Source organism: Rhinopithecus roxellana, chromosome 8 (assembly GCF_007565055.1).
Source record: "Rhinopithecus roxellana isolate Shanxi Qingling chromosome 8, ASM756505v1, whole genome shotgun sequence".
Classification (NCBI taxonomy): Eukaryota; Metazoa; Chordata; class Mammalia; order Primates; family Cercopithecidae; genus Rhinopithecus; species Rhinopithecus roxellana.
In genome coordinates, this window is record NC_044556.1 from 107,596,850 (window position 1) to 107,612,839 (window position 15,990).

The 15,990-nt window shown below is 36.8% G+C and overlaps 1 protein-coding gene across 12 annotated transcripts in view; it reads right to left on the reverse strand.

Annotated features, from left to right (window-relative positions):
- CEP170 (centrosomal protein 170) overlaps positions 1-15,990 on the reverse strand; it is a 137,524-nt gene that overhangs the window by 107,364 nt on the left and 14,170 nt on the right. For 11 of the 12 annotated variants that reach the window (XM_010353263.2, XM_010353262.2, XM_010353261.2 and 8 more), the window contains exon 2: positions 1,556-1,701. In XM_010353263.2, coding sequence (XP_010351565.2) covers positions 1,556-1,660 — 105 coding nt within the window. In that variant the 5' untranslated portion in view covers positions 1,661-1,701. Of the gene's footprint in view, positions 1-1,555; positions 1,702-8,712; positions 8,730-15,990 lie in introns of those variants that run through there. The other variant, XM_030935735.1, reaches the window with a different exon arrangement.

Below are 15,990 nucleotides of genomic sequence, written 5' to 3' on the forward strand. Positions count from 1 at the left end.
GAGCACACTTAAGAGAACAACAGAGTCCACTGAGTCGAGTGAGATGCCATTACAACTCTGGGGATGAGGGAGTGAGGAGTGGGCCTGTTATGTGGGATCCCAAGAATATATCGTTTGTTTGTTTAATAAAGACAGTAACAACTTTTCAAGAAGAGTAGTCAGGAACTCAAGGCAAAGAAGATCAGTTTAGTATTCACAGAATAAGACAATCCCATTTGTGTAACTATTTTTTAAAATAAGCAGCCAATGAAAAAAAAATCCTATGTTTCTACTTATTATGAAATGTATGTCAAGTATTAATGTGTTTCAGCACCCACCACAGGAATTCAGCAGAAGACCAAGATTACAGAACATAATATGTAGTGATTGGGTCAAGGAAAACTGAGGGAACAGGAAGAATATGTAATGGATATCTAACCACTTAAGCATTCATCTGTTTTCATTTCTACATAATCAAATTCACATTTCCTCAAATTAAGCTTAACCAGAAGGTGCATGACAACTTGAGTTCACAACCCATTTGGATATTTCAATGAAAATGTAATAAAAATCCCTCAGAAATGTATAATTTACATCCTAACAAAGACTGCTAACTTAATCACGTTTCTGATACTAATGGGAAAACCTTAGCTGATCTGAGCGTAAAACTGCAAAGACAGACAATTTTGACCAGGCCTTTTTTCCTGTTAAACTTCTGGCAAGAATGAAAGACTCTAGTCCCTGTCCTTTTATAGCAGGGGTGTCCAATCTTTTGGGTTCCCTGGGCCACATTGGAAGAAGAAGAATTGTCTTGGGCCACACATAAAATACACTAACAAGAGCTGATGAACTAAAAAAAAAAAAAAAAAATTACCAAAAAACCTCATAATATTTTAAGCAACTTTATGAATGTGTGTTGGGCTACATTCAAAGCCATCCTGGGCCCCAGGTTGGATGAGCTTGTTTTATAGTGTTTTCCCTGAAGAGTCTATGCCTCCTCCATCTGATTCTAACTCCTAGAGACCCTCTTCCTGAGGCTGTGTACTCTTGAGGATCTATTTTACTTGGAGTAACTTACGGTAACTTTTATACTATCTGTATGTATCACATAACATCACATTGTATACCTTAAATATACACAATAAAATTTGCTTTTAAAAATAGTCAACAATTTTTACTTATGCTTGAACTCCTGGCAGGCATCATAATGAACGTCTCTAAAAGTGCTGAAACTAACTTCCTTTATCACTGAAGTATCAGTGATCAAAATTCAGTTTTACTCCATGCTGTACTGATTTTTGCAATGTCTTATTTTAAAAGTGTATAATGGGAAACTTTCTACTTACTAATAAACTTCCTTATTCTGAGAACTTATTTTTCAAAATACAATCCTCAAGACTTAGAACTTTTTTTTTTGGTGATTCAAGGGGACAAAAAATTAATTAGAATGATAGCTGGAGCTAAAAGGAGAGAAAGTTCAAATCTAAACAGCACTGTTTTCTAAAGGAGTAGAAAAAGATTATATACTAATCTCAAGTTTTAAATAAACACATACAGAGAAGGCTGACAAAATTACCTGCAACATGAGCTCACAGTCATCTCTTCCAACAAAAATCATTTCTCGTGGCAGCCTGTGGCGAGTGCCTCCACTGCTCACCAAAAACCAGGATGTTAAGCTCATTTTCTGCTTAGCTTCTAAGTCTTTGGCAAAGCTACGTCATCCTGAAGAGAAACATGAAGAAAAATATACATTCAGATATTTTCAGCTTTAGTGGGCTATTCACCAAACACTGGAAGGCCTAAGAATAGAACTGCATTCATTCACATTTATACTTGACTAAATGAACTGTCCACAGGTCCCAGGAAATATATACATATATACTAAATTCTCATCAGTGAAGTAAGCCCACAGAATTGATTAAGAGTACAATTAAAAAGGAAGAGATTAAGGTAGTAAGTAGGTGCTCAACTAGCAAACTTTTATAGTTTTCATACTTCTGAAAGCCTTTTAGCATAGTTTATAAAGGTCTATAATCCTCAAGTAAATGCTCATGTTAGCATCATGTTAGCATCAGAAAAATAGCAATACTGTACCAATAAATGTCTTAGGTACAAATGGTTTGAGAAAGACACAATGAATTCAGTGAGTATATATGATACCTGATTAAGAACTACGTTGACCAAATAAACTGCTCCTTTGTCTACCAAGTGTAAACCACAGAATGCAATTTCAATTTCTTTTTCCTCACGTGTACTTTATTTTCTTAATACATTTTCCTAGGGCAGCAATTCTGAAACATTCTGTTCTTGGGACCCTTTTAAACTCTTTAAAAAATGAACTCTAAAGAGCATTTGTTTACATGGGCAATACACACATATACATATATATATATTTTACATATTAGAAATGAAACTGGTATTTATTAATTCATTAAAAATAACAATAATCCAATTTCATTTAAAAATTACTAACATTTCTATGACAAAGTAGCCATATTTTCCAAAACAAAAATAAGTAAGAAAGGTAGCACTATTTTACATTCTTCAAATCTCTTTGATGTCTACCTTAAAAAACAAAACCTGATATCAGCTTTGAATTTAATTCATTGCCATATACTGCTTAATTGAATGATATATAAAGAAAACCTGGCTTCATACAAACAGATGGAAAAAGGAGAGGTATTTTAACACGTTTTTTCAAATAATTGTAATTATTTTGTAATTTCTTTGATACTACATAAAAATTATACAAGCAGTAGTTTCTTGAAGGTTATTTGCAATATGGAATCTGAAACCATATTAATGAACTTTTCACACAATTTTATACGAAAATCCATCTCATGGGTGGGCGTGGTGGCTCATGCCTGTAATCCCAGCACTTTGGGAGGCCGAAGTGGGCAGATCACCTGAGGTCAGGAGCTCAAGACCAGCCTGACCAACATGGAGAAATCCCGTCTCTACTAAAAATACACAATTAGCTGGGCGTAGTGGCGTGCGCCTATAATCCCAGCTATTTGGGAGGCTGAGGCAGGGGAATCACTTGAACCCGGGAGGCAGAGGTTGCAGTGAGCTGCAATGGTGCCACTGCACTTCAGTCTGGGTGACAGGGCAAGACTCTGTCTCAAAAAAAAAAAAAAATAAATAAAATAAAAAAAGAAAAGATAGACAAACAGATCAATGGACCAAACACATGGATAAAATTGAAACCTGGTTAGTAGTTTAGTAGTTTCTTCAGTAGCCAAGGCACATGATTCAACTCAGGTTCCTCTAAATGGTGGGAAAGGAGCCTTTGGGTTTCCAACTTGTACAGAATATGACCAAGGTCTTAACCAGAGGTGATAGCAGGTACATTTCTTTCCAGAATTTCTGGGTTACTCAGATAGACACGGGTTTTAGAGTATACTTTCTGAGTTAAATTACCAGTCTCTCATGCTTTCTAAATGACTGCAAAAATATATACATTATGTTTCTGCATTTCAGGTATCCCGCCTGTAAGAAAAAAAAAAAAAGCCAAGAAGATATCATCTAAAGATGCAATTGACAGAAATTATCAGAAGTGACTATTTTGGAACTCTGGCGTACAGTAAAAGAGGGTGATAGGCCGGGCGCGGTGGCTCAAGCCTGTAATCCCAGCACTTTGGGAGGCCGAGACGGGCGGATCACGAGGTCAGGAGATCGAGACCATCCTGGCCAACACGGTGAAACCCCGTCTCTACTAAAAAATACAAAAAATTAGCCGGGTGAGGTGGCGGGCGCCTGTAGTCCCAGCTACTCAGTAGGTTGAGGCAGGAGAATGGCGTAAACCCGGTAGGCGGAGCTTGCAGTGAGCTGAGATCCGGCCACTGCACTCCAGCCCGGGCGACAGAGCGAGACTCCGTCTCAAAAAAAAAAAAAAAAAAAAAGAGGGTGATAAATGTCATGGAATTTCCATCTTTCATGGTAGCAGCTATCACTCATTCCACAGCCACAACCCCACAGCTCCATGAAGCAGCCTAGAGACAGCCTCCTGCATGCCTAGTGTGGCTTCCTGGAGCCAAGGTACACAAAAAGGACCTAGTCTTCCAAATACTGGATTGCATGATCTCACTGCTGCTTTTGATTACCGAGGAACCAACACAAAAACCGGCCACCAGCACTTCAATACCCACGGGCCTAAGAAACTTCCAAGGAATTTATTACATAAAGAAATTGTAGGTGTGTTTTGTTTTTCTTTCTCCTTTTTGAGGCCAGATATTTAAAGCAATATTTATTAGGTCAATAGCTGACCACAGAGGAAACACAAGAAACTTCAGTGACCACATATAACAAAAACTACACACCTTGCAAAAACTGTTTACAAAAGTCACAGACAGATAATCACTTCAACCCTGAACAAGTAAGATTCAGCAATCCCTGGAGAGTGCAAGAATTACATTTCCAGATGTACCACAACATAATGTTTAAAAGGTCTAGTTCTCACCAGGCAGGATAGCCCATGTATGTAATCTCACCACTTTGGGAGGTGGAGGCGGGAGGATTCCTTGAGCCCAGGAATTCAAGACCAGCTTGGGTAACATAGTAAGACCTCACATCTATGAAAAATTAAAAAAAAAATAGCTGGGCATGGTGGCATCCAAGAGGTTGAGGCTGCAGTGAGCCATGATCAAGCTCTGCATTCCAGTCTGGGCAAAAGAGTGAAACACTGTCTCAAAACAAATGAATAAATAAAAATAAGATAAAAAGTACAGTTCTCAAAAAATAAAAAATAACATAATGAAAATAATGAAACAACAAAAAAGACTTGATAGAATCTCTCCTGTTAACACCCATTGTAGTTATAAGTCGAAGGTGTTACATCAACTATCTACTGTCTTTAATATGTTGAATGAGCTAAAGAAAACCATCAACAAAAAAATTAGCAAAACAGTGTATGAGAAAAACGAGAATATCAGTAGGAAGACAGAAATTATGAAAAGGAACCAAACAAATTCTGGAGCTGAAAAGCAGAATAACGGAAGAAAAACTCACTAGAGGGGCTCAAAAGCAGATATGAGCAGAGTTAGAAAGGTTCAGTGAACCTGAAGATAAGAATACTGAGGTTGTCTTATCTTCAATATGAGAAGCAGAAAAACAAATGAAGTAAAATGAACAGAGCTTGAGGCACCAGCAGGATATCATCAAATATACTAACATATACATTATAGGTGTCCCAGAAGGAAATATGACAGAAAAGTATTTGAAGTCTTAATGGAAAAATACTTCCAAAATAAATCACTACACACATCCTAGAAGCTCAATAAACTACCAGCAGATAAACTCAAAGAGCTCTACACAAAAAACATTACAATCAAATTGTCAGAACCTAAAGAAATAGAAAGAATTTTGAAAACAGTGACAGAAGTGATTCTTCACGTACAATGGAGCCTCAGCAAGATAAATAGCAGATTTCTTCTCAGAAACTATGGAGATTAGAAAGCAGTAGGATCAACAGTGGGAAAGGAGAAGAAAAAAAAAGACTGTCAACCAAAGAATTTTATACCCAGCAATACTATCTTTCAAGTATATATATGTATTTTATATATATATATATATATACGTATTTTAAAGCAAGCAGAAAGTAATACATTTCCAGTGAAACAATAGCTGACAGTTTTGTTTTTTTGCGTGTGCCAGTACAGTGCCCTACAAAAAATGTGAAAGACATTCGGGCTGCAATGAAAGGACACTAGACAGTAACTTAAAACTGTGATAAAAATGTTTAAAACCACTGATAAAGGTGTCTATAAAGAGAAATGTAAATCCACTGTTTTCATACTTTTCATATGGTTTGTAACTTGTTTTTCTTGTAGGGTTTAATAAGCAAGTTCATAAAGCAATAATTATAATCTGTTACTGGAAAGAGAATGTATAAAGGTGTAATTTGTGACAATTACAATATTACAGGGGAGGAATGGAGATGTACACAAATGAAATATTTGTATACTCTTGAAACTAAATTGATATATTCAAACTAGGCTTATAAGTTTAAGATATTAATTGGAATTGCCAAGGTAACCACTAAGAAAATACATTAAAAATAGACAGTAAAAGAAAGAAAAGGGAAATCAAAATGATACACCACAAAAAGTTAAATTTTTAAAAAGACAATAATAAAGGAATAAAAGAAAAAACACATAACATACAGAAGACAAATAGATCAATGACAGAATTAAAACCATCTTTATGCTGAGTGTGGTGGCTCATGCCTGTAATTCCAGCACTTCATTTAAAGTGATTAATAATATAACTAAAGCAAACCCCCAAATTTTTCCATTTTTCCATATCAGCAATCCTCACTGTCTTTTCTTCTTCTTCTTCTTCCTCTTCCTCTTCTTCTTCTTCTTCTTTTTTTTTTTTTTTACTGAGACAAGATCTGGCTCTCTATTGCTCAGCCTGGAGTTGGGTGGCAAGATCTCAGCTCTCTGCCTCCTCCAACTCCCAAGCTCAAGCTCCGGGCTCTCACCTCACCCTCTTGAGTAACTGGGACTACAGGTGTGCACCACCACACCCAGCTAATTTTTGTATTCTTTGTAGAAACAGGGTTTTGCCATGTTGCCCAGGCTGGTCGTGAACTCATGAGTTCAAGCAATCCACCTGCTTCAGCCTCTCAAAGTGCTGAGATTACAGGTGTGAGCCACCATGCCTGGCCTTCAGTATCTCTTCTAATACTGTAGTACTTATTCTCGAAAGCAGACTAGACATAATACAAAATTTTATCAGTCTCTATCTTCTGTGCTTATTAATTTCAGCATTTAGGAAATCTCAAAGAGTATGAGAAGGTACAAAACTAACAGATTTGCTTTTTGGTAAGTTTATTCCCATTCCCCCAGGGCACAGTTAGCCATTCTTTCCTCTGTAATCCCACAATATTTTGTTCAAACATTTATTATGCTAGAATTTAAACTATAATTTTTTGCATTAATAATTATATACTGTAACGATATGATTACACCTCAGGTTGATGAGCTCTTTGAAGGCAGCACAACTGTCTTCCTCCATCCCTCCCTTCTTTCAACAGCTATTGAGAAGGCTGTGGAATCCAGGCACTTTTGAGGATCAAGGACACACAAAGGTAAAACAAACAAAAAAATCTTGCCTCAAGGAACTCACTACCGCAGGGAACAGTAGTTAGCAGATGCCACGACAGAGATAAGCCTAGGGTGTTACTAGAACAACAGGAGGTTGTCATTACTCCGGACATGGATGGTGACAGTGGGGATGGTATCATTCTAAATCAGCACAGAGTTGAAATACAGAAACATTTTTTCATCATTGTATCCCTTGAGCCTACCCCAATGTTTCATCTACAGTGAGCATCTGACAAGCTATTTTCAATGAATGAGTAGCTTTGGAGCAGCTATAAGTCTTGAAGCGAGGATAACCTAGAAATCTCCAGGGGCAGGAGGTGAAATTAATCATCTAACCTTTGACAGCAATTAAATCTAGCCATTAAATCCTAGTTATAGTCCTCTTCGGTTGTCTCTTTCTTAGTCTTTATCTTTTTGTCACATAAAGCTGTTTTCACCAGCGATCTGAGAAAAGTTTAAAGCTCAGACACTTGGGTGTCAGAAAGATGTGAACACTGGCCCAGCATCATAGTTCCATTTACAGGGAACTATCATTACATTTACATTTAAAGCTATCATTAACTTTAAAAACTGACTTTCCTGCTAAATCAGAGTTCTTTTCATGATTTAATGGACTAAAATGTTAATATCTAAGTTTTACATTCTAAATAAACATGAAACAAAGAAAAACTCTGCAGTTATTGAGCAGAGCACATAGCTTCACTACACAGGTTTCAAAAATATGTACATTTTACTGCAAAATACTTTATGCTGGGCGCGGTGGCTCATGCCTGTAATCCCAGCACTTTGGGAGGCTGAGGTGGGCGGATCACGAGGTCAGGAGATCAAGACCATCCTGGCTAACACGGTGAAACCCTGTCTCTACTAAAAATACAAAAAATTAGCTGGGCATGGTGGCGGGCACCTATAGTCCCAGCTAACTGGAAGGCTGAGGTAGAAGAATGGCGTGAACCTGGGAGGTGGAGCTTGCAGTGAGCTGAGACCTTGCCACTGTGCACTCCAGCAGGGGAGACAGAGTGAGACTCCGTTTCAAAACACACACATATAAATATATATAGATATATAAATATAAATATAATATTTACATAAAATTTATATAAATATATATATTTAAAACGTTACTCCTAGTCACATATCATTTAAATTGAGGAACGATGGCAAGAGGGGTCTGAATGATGTTAATTACTATAATACTTAAGTCAAGACAGGCAATAATAAACAGTGCACTTGATATATGACAGCATTACAAGAGAACTACAAAATGGTGCACCACATCACCCATAAAAAGAAACTGGTTTACTCAGACTATTAAGCCTGAGAAAAAAATCATTACTATATAAATGATAGTCAGTGTATACAATCACTTGAGCTAAAACACATGTTAAGGGCAGTCTATCCTTATATCCTGGCAATTGGCTGGTTGATTCATCACCAGATGGCTTTACAGAGAATAAACCTCCTCTTACCCTACAACTCCTGCTATTGAAGAGAAAGAAATAGCTGGCCTCACCTTAGGACTATGAGTCTACACAGTAGAAAATGCTTTCCTTTAGTCTATGCATTTCTCATTTTAATAAGATATTATCTACTTAGGCATCCATGTGACAACTTTTCTTTTGGTACTAACAGGCATGAAAGGGTGACAATCATCTCCATGGGGTTGGCCCAGGGCCTCGCTTTGTTTCCTGAAAGAATAAATCGTAGGAGAAAGAAGATCCGGTTTTCTTAATAAAATCAATGAAAATATAAACAAAGGGGGGTAAAAGGGATAAACTTTACCTTACAAAATTGTAATCTGAACCAGGAGTAAAGCTTATCAACTAAAATAAACACACTAAGGGTTTGCATCAACTGGCATCCGTAATTTGGCCATGTCTTTTTACCCCATCATACAAAGTATCTAAAAGATACAATGTTAAACAAATGTATAAATTCAGGAATCCTATTTCACATTTTTACCCCTAAAAAGTCCCTAATAGAAAATATACCCTCAACACCAGAAGTCTGTCTTTTGATGCCACATATTTCTGAAAATGAAGGAAATAATTTGGGGTGGCATTTCCACTAAGGATTCATTATCAAATAAAGTCCAAACATATGTCATAATAACTCAGGATAAAAAAATGCAAATCACATATTATAAAAGCAAATGGTTTTATTCATAATTGGTAGCATTTATTGATGACTTAATATGAGTCAGGCACTGTTCTAAGAATTTCAAATATATGTGTGTATACATACATAATTGTTTTTAGCTACAAAAATTCTTCAAGTTCTAGAAAATGGACATAAACATTATATACCGATTATACATGAGGACCTCATTTTATAGAGTACTATAAAATAAAACCCAGTTTGTTTCTTCATTCACAAGTCGTAAGCACCATAAGATACTGGGGAAAGAGAGTGGATCAATATAGAAAAATTTCCTAATCTCATAGAAGCAAAATAAACAAATAGCTAAATAAATGAATAAGAAAACTTCAGGGGCGGTGGGAAGAAAGAAACACGAAAAAGCAAACAGGACAGGATAACTCAGGTGGTGCTGTTTCGGCTGCGGTGGTCTAGGGAAATATCTTTGCGAAACTAATGTATGCTTAGAACACATTCGAAAATTCAGCTCTGCTGTAAAATTAATGTGATCTGGCATACAGAATGAAATATAGTCTTGGAAAAAATTCATTTATTTTAAATCTCCACCCTTATTTATATAGCTACTCCAAAAAATAAATCCACAGCTGTGCTTTTTTTGGATACTTACCAAGATACTTGTTTCATGCTCATGTGAACAAACTCATTACTGGGAAAATTTCTGCTTTCATATGCTCATGATTATTCTGGAATGACTACTCTAAATTTTACCTTTATCATCTGCCATATATATCATTAATTCTTTTGTAAAAGGCAATTAAAGCAAATAGGTATAAAGAAAAAATATCAGCTGCAACTTAAATCTGAAATAGCATTAAAAATAAGAAAAAAAAAACACCTCTCACAAAAATAAGTGAAGATGATATTGCAAATGCCAAGCCGCACATTCTGTGTCTGAGTTTATTACATATTTTTCACAGAAGACTTAGATTTGACAGGAAAAGCTAGCAAGCCAGCGAGTTAATAAAAGATTTCTTCATAAAAACCATTCAATAAAATGCTTAAAAGAAAATACCTAAGAAAAAATAAGTTATACTTTTCTATAAATTATCTAGGCATTCATATTTCTTGCTAGGTTTTCCCTGCCAATTTATGAAAAATGTTAAGTATGATTTGTTTGCTTTTGTAAAACTGTACTACCCTTATTAAAGCATAATTTTGTTGCTTTACACCAAAAAATCAATTAAGACTTAGATTCAGACATTTATCAAGTACCTCCTTTGTGCCAGTAACTGCGCTAACTGCTTCTATTAATTACTTGCATTCTTTCATTTAACTCCCAAAACAAGCATTCAAGAAACATTTTTCCCTTAAGAAAACTAAAGTTAAAGGCTTATTCAAGGTTACAAATCTAGTATAAACAGCAACCACCTAGATTCAAATCTGGACCTTCAGCTACCAAATACGGGGCTTTTCCCACAAATCACTATCTCCTTTGTATTTTTCTTAAATATACCTTAAAATGATGCAGGTGATTACGCCAGTCTCAGATTTGGCTACAGTTGGATATGACTGACAAGGAATACGTTTTAACTTAACAAGAAGTTCTCTGACACTCTGGGCAATAAATGCTGACAGTTCATGTACATTTCCGCCTACTTTCAATCTTCTCAGCTTCCTGTTTGGCCACCAGCAGGCTCCAAAATTCTCTCCTTGAGAAGTTCCCAGACAAGAAAGAATCAATCAGTTATTAAAAACAAAAACCAAGAATCAGCTGACCAAAAATCAGCAGATCAATCTAGAGAAATGAGGCAAATTTAGTAAACTGGGGTACAGCATGGATTAGAAACCTAGAATCTGAAGGAATAGTAAACTATCTCCAGGTTCACTAAATAACTATAAATCTGAAAAACTGTCAGATCACAGAGCACTAGGAGCAGGAAAAGACATACAAAGTCATTTCAAAGAGCTGAAACTGTCTACAGGAGGGAGTGACACTGGGAAGAAAGTAGTCTAAGTTTAGGGTCTGTAAGAACCTGATAGCCAAGCGCTTTGATTCACTCTTCTTAGCTCCCTCATGACAACCATTTCTCTGTCATGTGCCTGCAATTAATTTTAGCATATCGCTAATTCTTGTGCCCTTTAAAAACGGTTTCTGTTCATCTTCAATACCTTTTCTGATTCACTACACATTAACTATCTGGGAGGTGGGTACAAATCACTTCCATCACAGCGTCAGTATAACATATGAAAACTGAATTGAAACTTCCAAGTGTAGAAACTGAAAAGTCTCAGGGTCTATTTTAAGCAAGAATGTATTTAGTGAATATATCACTAACACACTTTACTGTATAACAGTAAGTTGCTAATTACTAGCCTAAATTATGCAGTTTTCATTTTTATCTTCATGTTAAATTATAATTTTTATAAATATCTCTATACCAGCATTGTGCAACAGATTATGATGATGGAAATGTTCCTGTTCAATACATTAGCCACAAGCCATATATTAACTATTGAGCACTTGAAATACGGCTAATACAACTAAAAAGATGAATTTTAAATTTCATTTAATTTTAATTAATTTAAATTTACACATTCATACGTGGCTAGTGGTACTCTAGCTAGTTCAGTTCTCAAACCAACAAATGACACTATTATTTACCTTAAGGATGGCTTTCGTTAAATATCTCATACTTGCCGTATATAAACATGCAGAATAGCTGATAAAATAATGCATGAGGAAAATAAAAATTTAATCAAAAGAAAATTAAGTGCTTTTGTATTTTAATTTAATTAAGATAGTATCACTATAGGCCGGGCATGGTGGTTCACACCTGTAATCCCAGCACTTTGGGAGGCCGAGGAGGGTGGGTCACCCTGAGGTTAGGAGTTTGAGACCAACCTGGCTAATGTGGTGAAACCCCATCTCTACTAAAAATATAAAAAATTAGCTGGGTGTGGTGGTGGGTGCCTGTAATCTCCACTACTGGGGGTGCTAAGGCAGAACAATTGCTTGAGCCTGGCAGGTGGAGGTTGCAGTGGGCCGAGATTGCGCCACTGCACTCCAGCCTGGGCAACAGAGCGAGACTCTATCTCAAAAAAGATAGCATCATTATGACTTTCATACACCTTAGTAAATTATATAAACAATCGGGTCTATCTTTTGTCTAAAATTTTTAAATATTCATTGCACTGGCAAGACTGTTCTTTCATACACTGTAATTCTTAAGCTATGGATGTTTAAAGTGATTAGGTTTATCTTTACCAGAGGTATGTACATACCTAGGGCTATTACATATATCTACGCCATGAGGTATGTAATAGTCCAATGGAATTTCTTTGTAGTTTGATGGAGAAGGTGAAATACAAGAATTCTCTTAAGGGAGGGAATCGCTAGGCACAGCCAGCCTAAAGAATACTGAACTCTGGGAGGCCAAGGTGGGAGGACTGCTTGAGCCTAGGAATTCAGGACCAACCTAGGCAACAAAGTGACACCCTGTCTCTACAAAAAATTAAAAAAAAAAATTGCCAGGTGTGGTGACATGCACCTGTAGTCCCAGCTACAAGGGAGGCTGAGGCAGAATGATTGCTTGGGCCCAGGAGGTCAAGGACACAGTGAGCCAAGATTGTGCCATTGTACTCTAGCCTGGGCAACACAGTGAACTGTCTTGGAAAAAAAAAAAAAAGAATATTGATATATTTCATTTAGAGAAGAGCTTCTGCAACTTTGAGGGTAAAAAGAAGCTAATATAGATAAAAGATTATTGGCATTAATAGTCAACAAGTGGAAGTAACCCAAAACCTAATGGTAGATACATTTTTTAAAAATATAATTTTCCTCCTTATGCTTGAATTTTCTTATAGTAAACGTACTAGAGTGTATGGTGTGCATACATGTATTAAAGAAAAACTCAAATCACCTAAACAGAAAGTAATTTTATAACAGAACTCAGTCCACATATTAGTAAATTTTAATTTCTGAAGTCAAAGTAATGTTTGGAATTTGAACTATGGTGCTAATAGTTCATGGTTGAAAATGTCCTCCTAATTGTTAAATCTAATGATCTCTAGTATTGCTATCTTAAATTACCTGTCAATATCTTCGACCATTCTTGCCTTCTACAAACATCACTCTGGTTTCCTCTCACTTCTGTGGGCACTCCTCAATCTCTTTGAAAGTGTCACTTTTTCTTTAAATTCTGTTTTTAGGGGGCTACTCCCCTATACATAATCCCTTTGGGACTTCTTTGAAAACCCTGGGCTTCCAATATTGCTTATTATAATGTCACACATATAATGTCAAGTCAAAACCTTTTTGACAAGATCCAGACCTTCCCTCTAACTGCTTACTAGTCATTTTCAGTTCAAGGTCCTCACGGACTCCTCAGATTTAAGTTTTAAAAAACATGACCCTTTCATCTAAAGAAATGTGCCTTTTTTCCTGTTCTCCCTGTCTTAGTGAATGGCATCACCAACCGCCCAGATAGCTTATCTCCCACTCCCGCTTTCTTTATGTAAGTCATTATGTCCCTTTGATTCCACCTCCTAAACATCTTTCTTGGTGCCTTTCCTCTTATCCCACTGGTACTTACCAATGAATTACTGCAGAACTCTTTTACCTGAATCCCTTGTCTCTAGCCTCCCACTCTCCAAATCCTTCCTCCATCCAGCTATCAAAATTACATTTATAAAAGTAAATCTAATAATTTCACTCCCCAATTTTCAATAGCTCCCTGTAGAGTTCAAGATGGAATTCAAACTCTTCAGTTTTGAGTAAAAAGCCCTGTTATCTCCCCATGTTTTTCTGCCCCTCCCTTGTGTTCCATGTTCAACTGAATTTGAAAGTGAAAGCTCTATGCAGTCCTAAGACCTTTCATAGTGAGCTTCTCAGCAATCACTTCCCCCAGGAAAACACCCATAGAATTCCCAGCCTCCCAATTCTCATCACCTATGCTGCCCTTCATATACACCTACAGCAACTCCTAAACTTCTTCGTACAAAATATATTTATTTTTGTCTATTTTCCCTTATAAACTGAGTTGCTTGAGTAAAGTGATTATTAGTAATCCTGGTATCTCTTGTACCTTGTATGGATGCCTGAAACTTTAGTAAATGTTCAGCAAACATTAATAGGTAGTAGTGGCACAATACAAACTTTTTCTGAAGTTTTATCAAGAGGCCAATAGCCATATTAGAAATCTGACATAAAATTCATTGGGAATTTTCTGATTACTTAGTAATATGAATACAATCTGGCTGACCATGGTGATGGCTCACCCCTGTAATTCCAGCACTTCGGGAGGCCGAGGAGGGTGGATCACCTGAAGTCAGAAGTTTGAGACCAGCCTGGCCAACATGGTGAAACCCCGTCTCTGCTAAAAATACAAAATTAACCAGGCATAGTGGCACATGCCTGTAATCCCAGCTACTCAGGAGGCTGAGGCAGGAGAATTACTCGAACTTGGGAGGTGTATGTTGCAGTGAGCTGAGATCGCACCACTGCACTCCAGCCTGGGCACCAAGAAACTCTGTCTCAAAAAAAAAAAAAAAAAAAAAAAGAACACAATCCATTTAATATAAAATAAATCAGACTTGAATTGCAATAAGCAATCCATATGAAGTTTCAATATTCATCTCCTCACTTTGAAAGTGAAGCCGCTCACCACCACTGTTAGATGTTCCATCTTATTTCCTCAGAAGAACACCCTTGGTTAAGGAGGTCACCTTAAGCTAATGGCTCTTAGACCTAGCATCGCTTGTGGAGATTTGTACACACAAGCACACTTTTATGTGCGTATGTATTTATTAATGTCTAGGCTTCATACTTGAAGACTTCAACTTATAATATAACTGGTAAGGTATAGGTATCTGTATATATATTTTTTTAATTCTGTAGATACCACTGTACACAGTTTAAGAGGCACTGATTTATGTATTTATTTATTTATTTTGAGACAGAGTTTTTGCTCTCTTGCCCAGGCTGGAGTGCAATGGTGCGGTCTCAGCTCCCTGCTACCTCTGCCTACTGGGTTCAAGTGATTCTCCTGCCTCAGCCTCCCAGGCAGCTGGGATGGTCAAGTGCCTGCCACCATGCCTGGCTAATTTTTGTATTTTTAGTAGAGACGAGGTTTCACCATGTTCGCCAGGCTGGTCTTGAACTCTTAACCTCAGGTGATCCTCCCACTTCATCCTTCCAAAGTGCTAGGATTACAGGTGTGAGCCACCACATCCAGCCAGAAGCACTAATTTAAACAACAAAGTGCTTAATATTCCATTTTCACGCTATGAAAACAAAGTTCAAAGTTTTAATAATATCTAAATGAACAGGGAATTGCAGAAGGCAAATTTTATTTTGTGTAGGAGGGTACCTCTGAACACAAAAATGGAAAGTTAATGAAACACAACTTTTTGCATGAATTATTTAGAAGTACTAAGGAATATGAATATTTTGAATCACAGATTCAGTTCAGGCCAAGTGGTGCAAACTACAGGTGTGCTCCCCATTAAGACTACAGAACTAGAAAGTGCAAAAAACCAGGCACTACTAATTTAATTGCCTTATAAAACAATGTTAACAACATTCCTTCCTTTATCAAAATACCACTACAACTAAAATGACTGCTTTGTGAATGAAAACATAAGAATGCTTCACCTTCTATAAAGGTATTTTAAAATATAAAAGAAGGTGATGATATGATGACAGCTATAAAGAAATTATCCTAACTGTATCAAGAAAATGTAGGCCGGGAGTGGTGGCTGACGCCTGTAATCCTAGCACTTTAGGAGGCCGAGGCGGGTGGATCACCTGAGG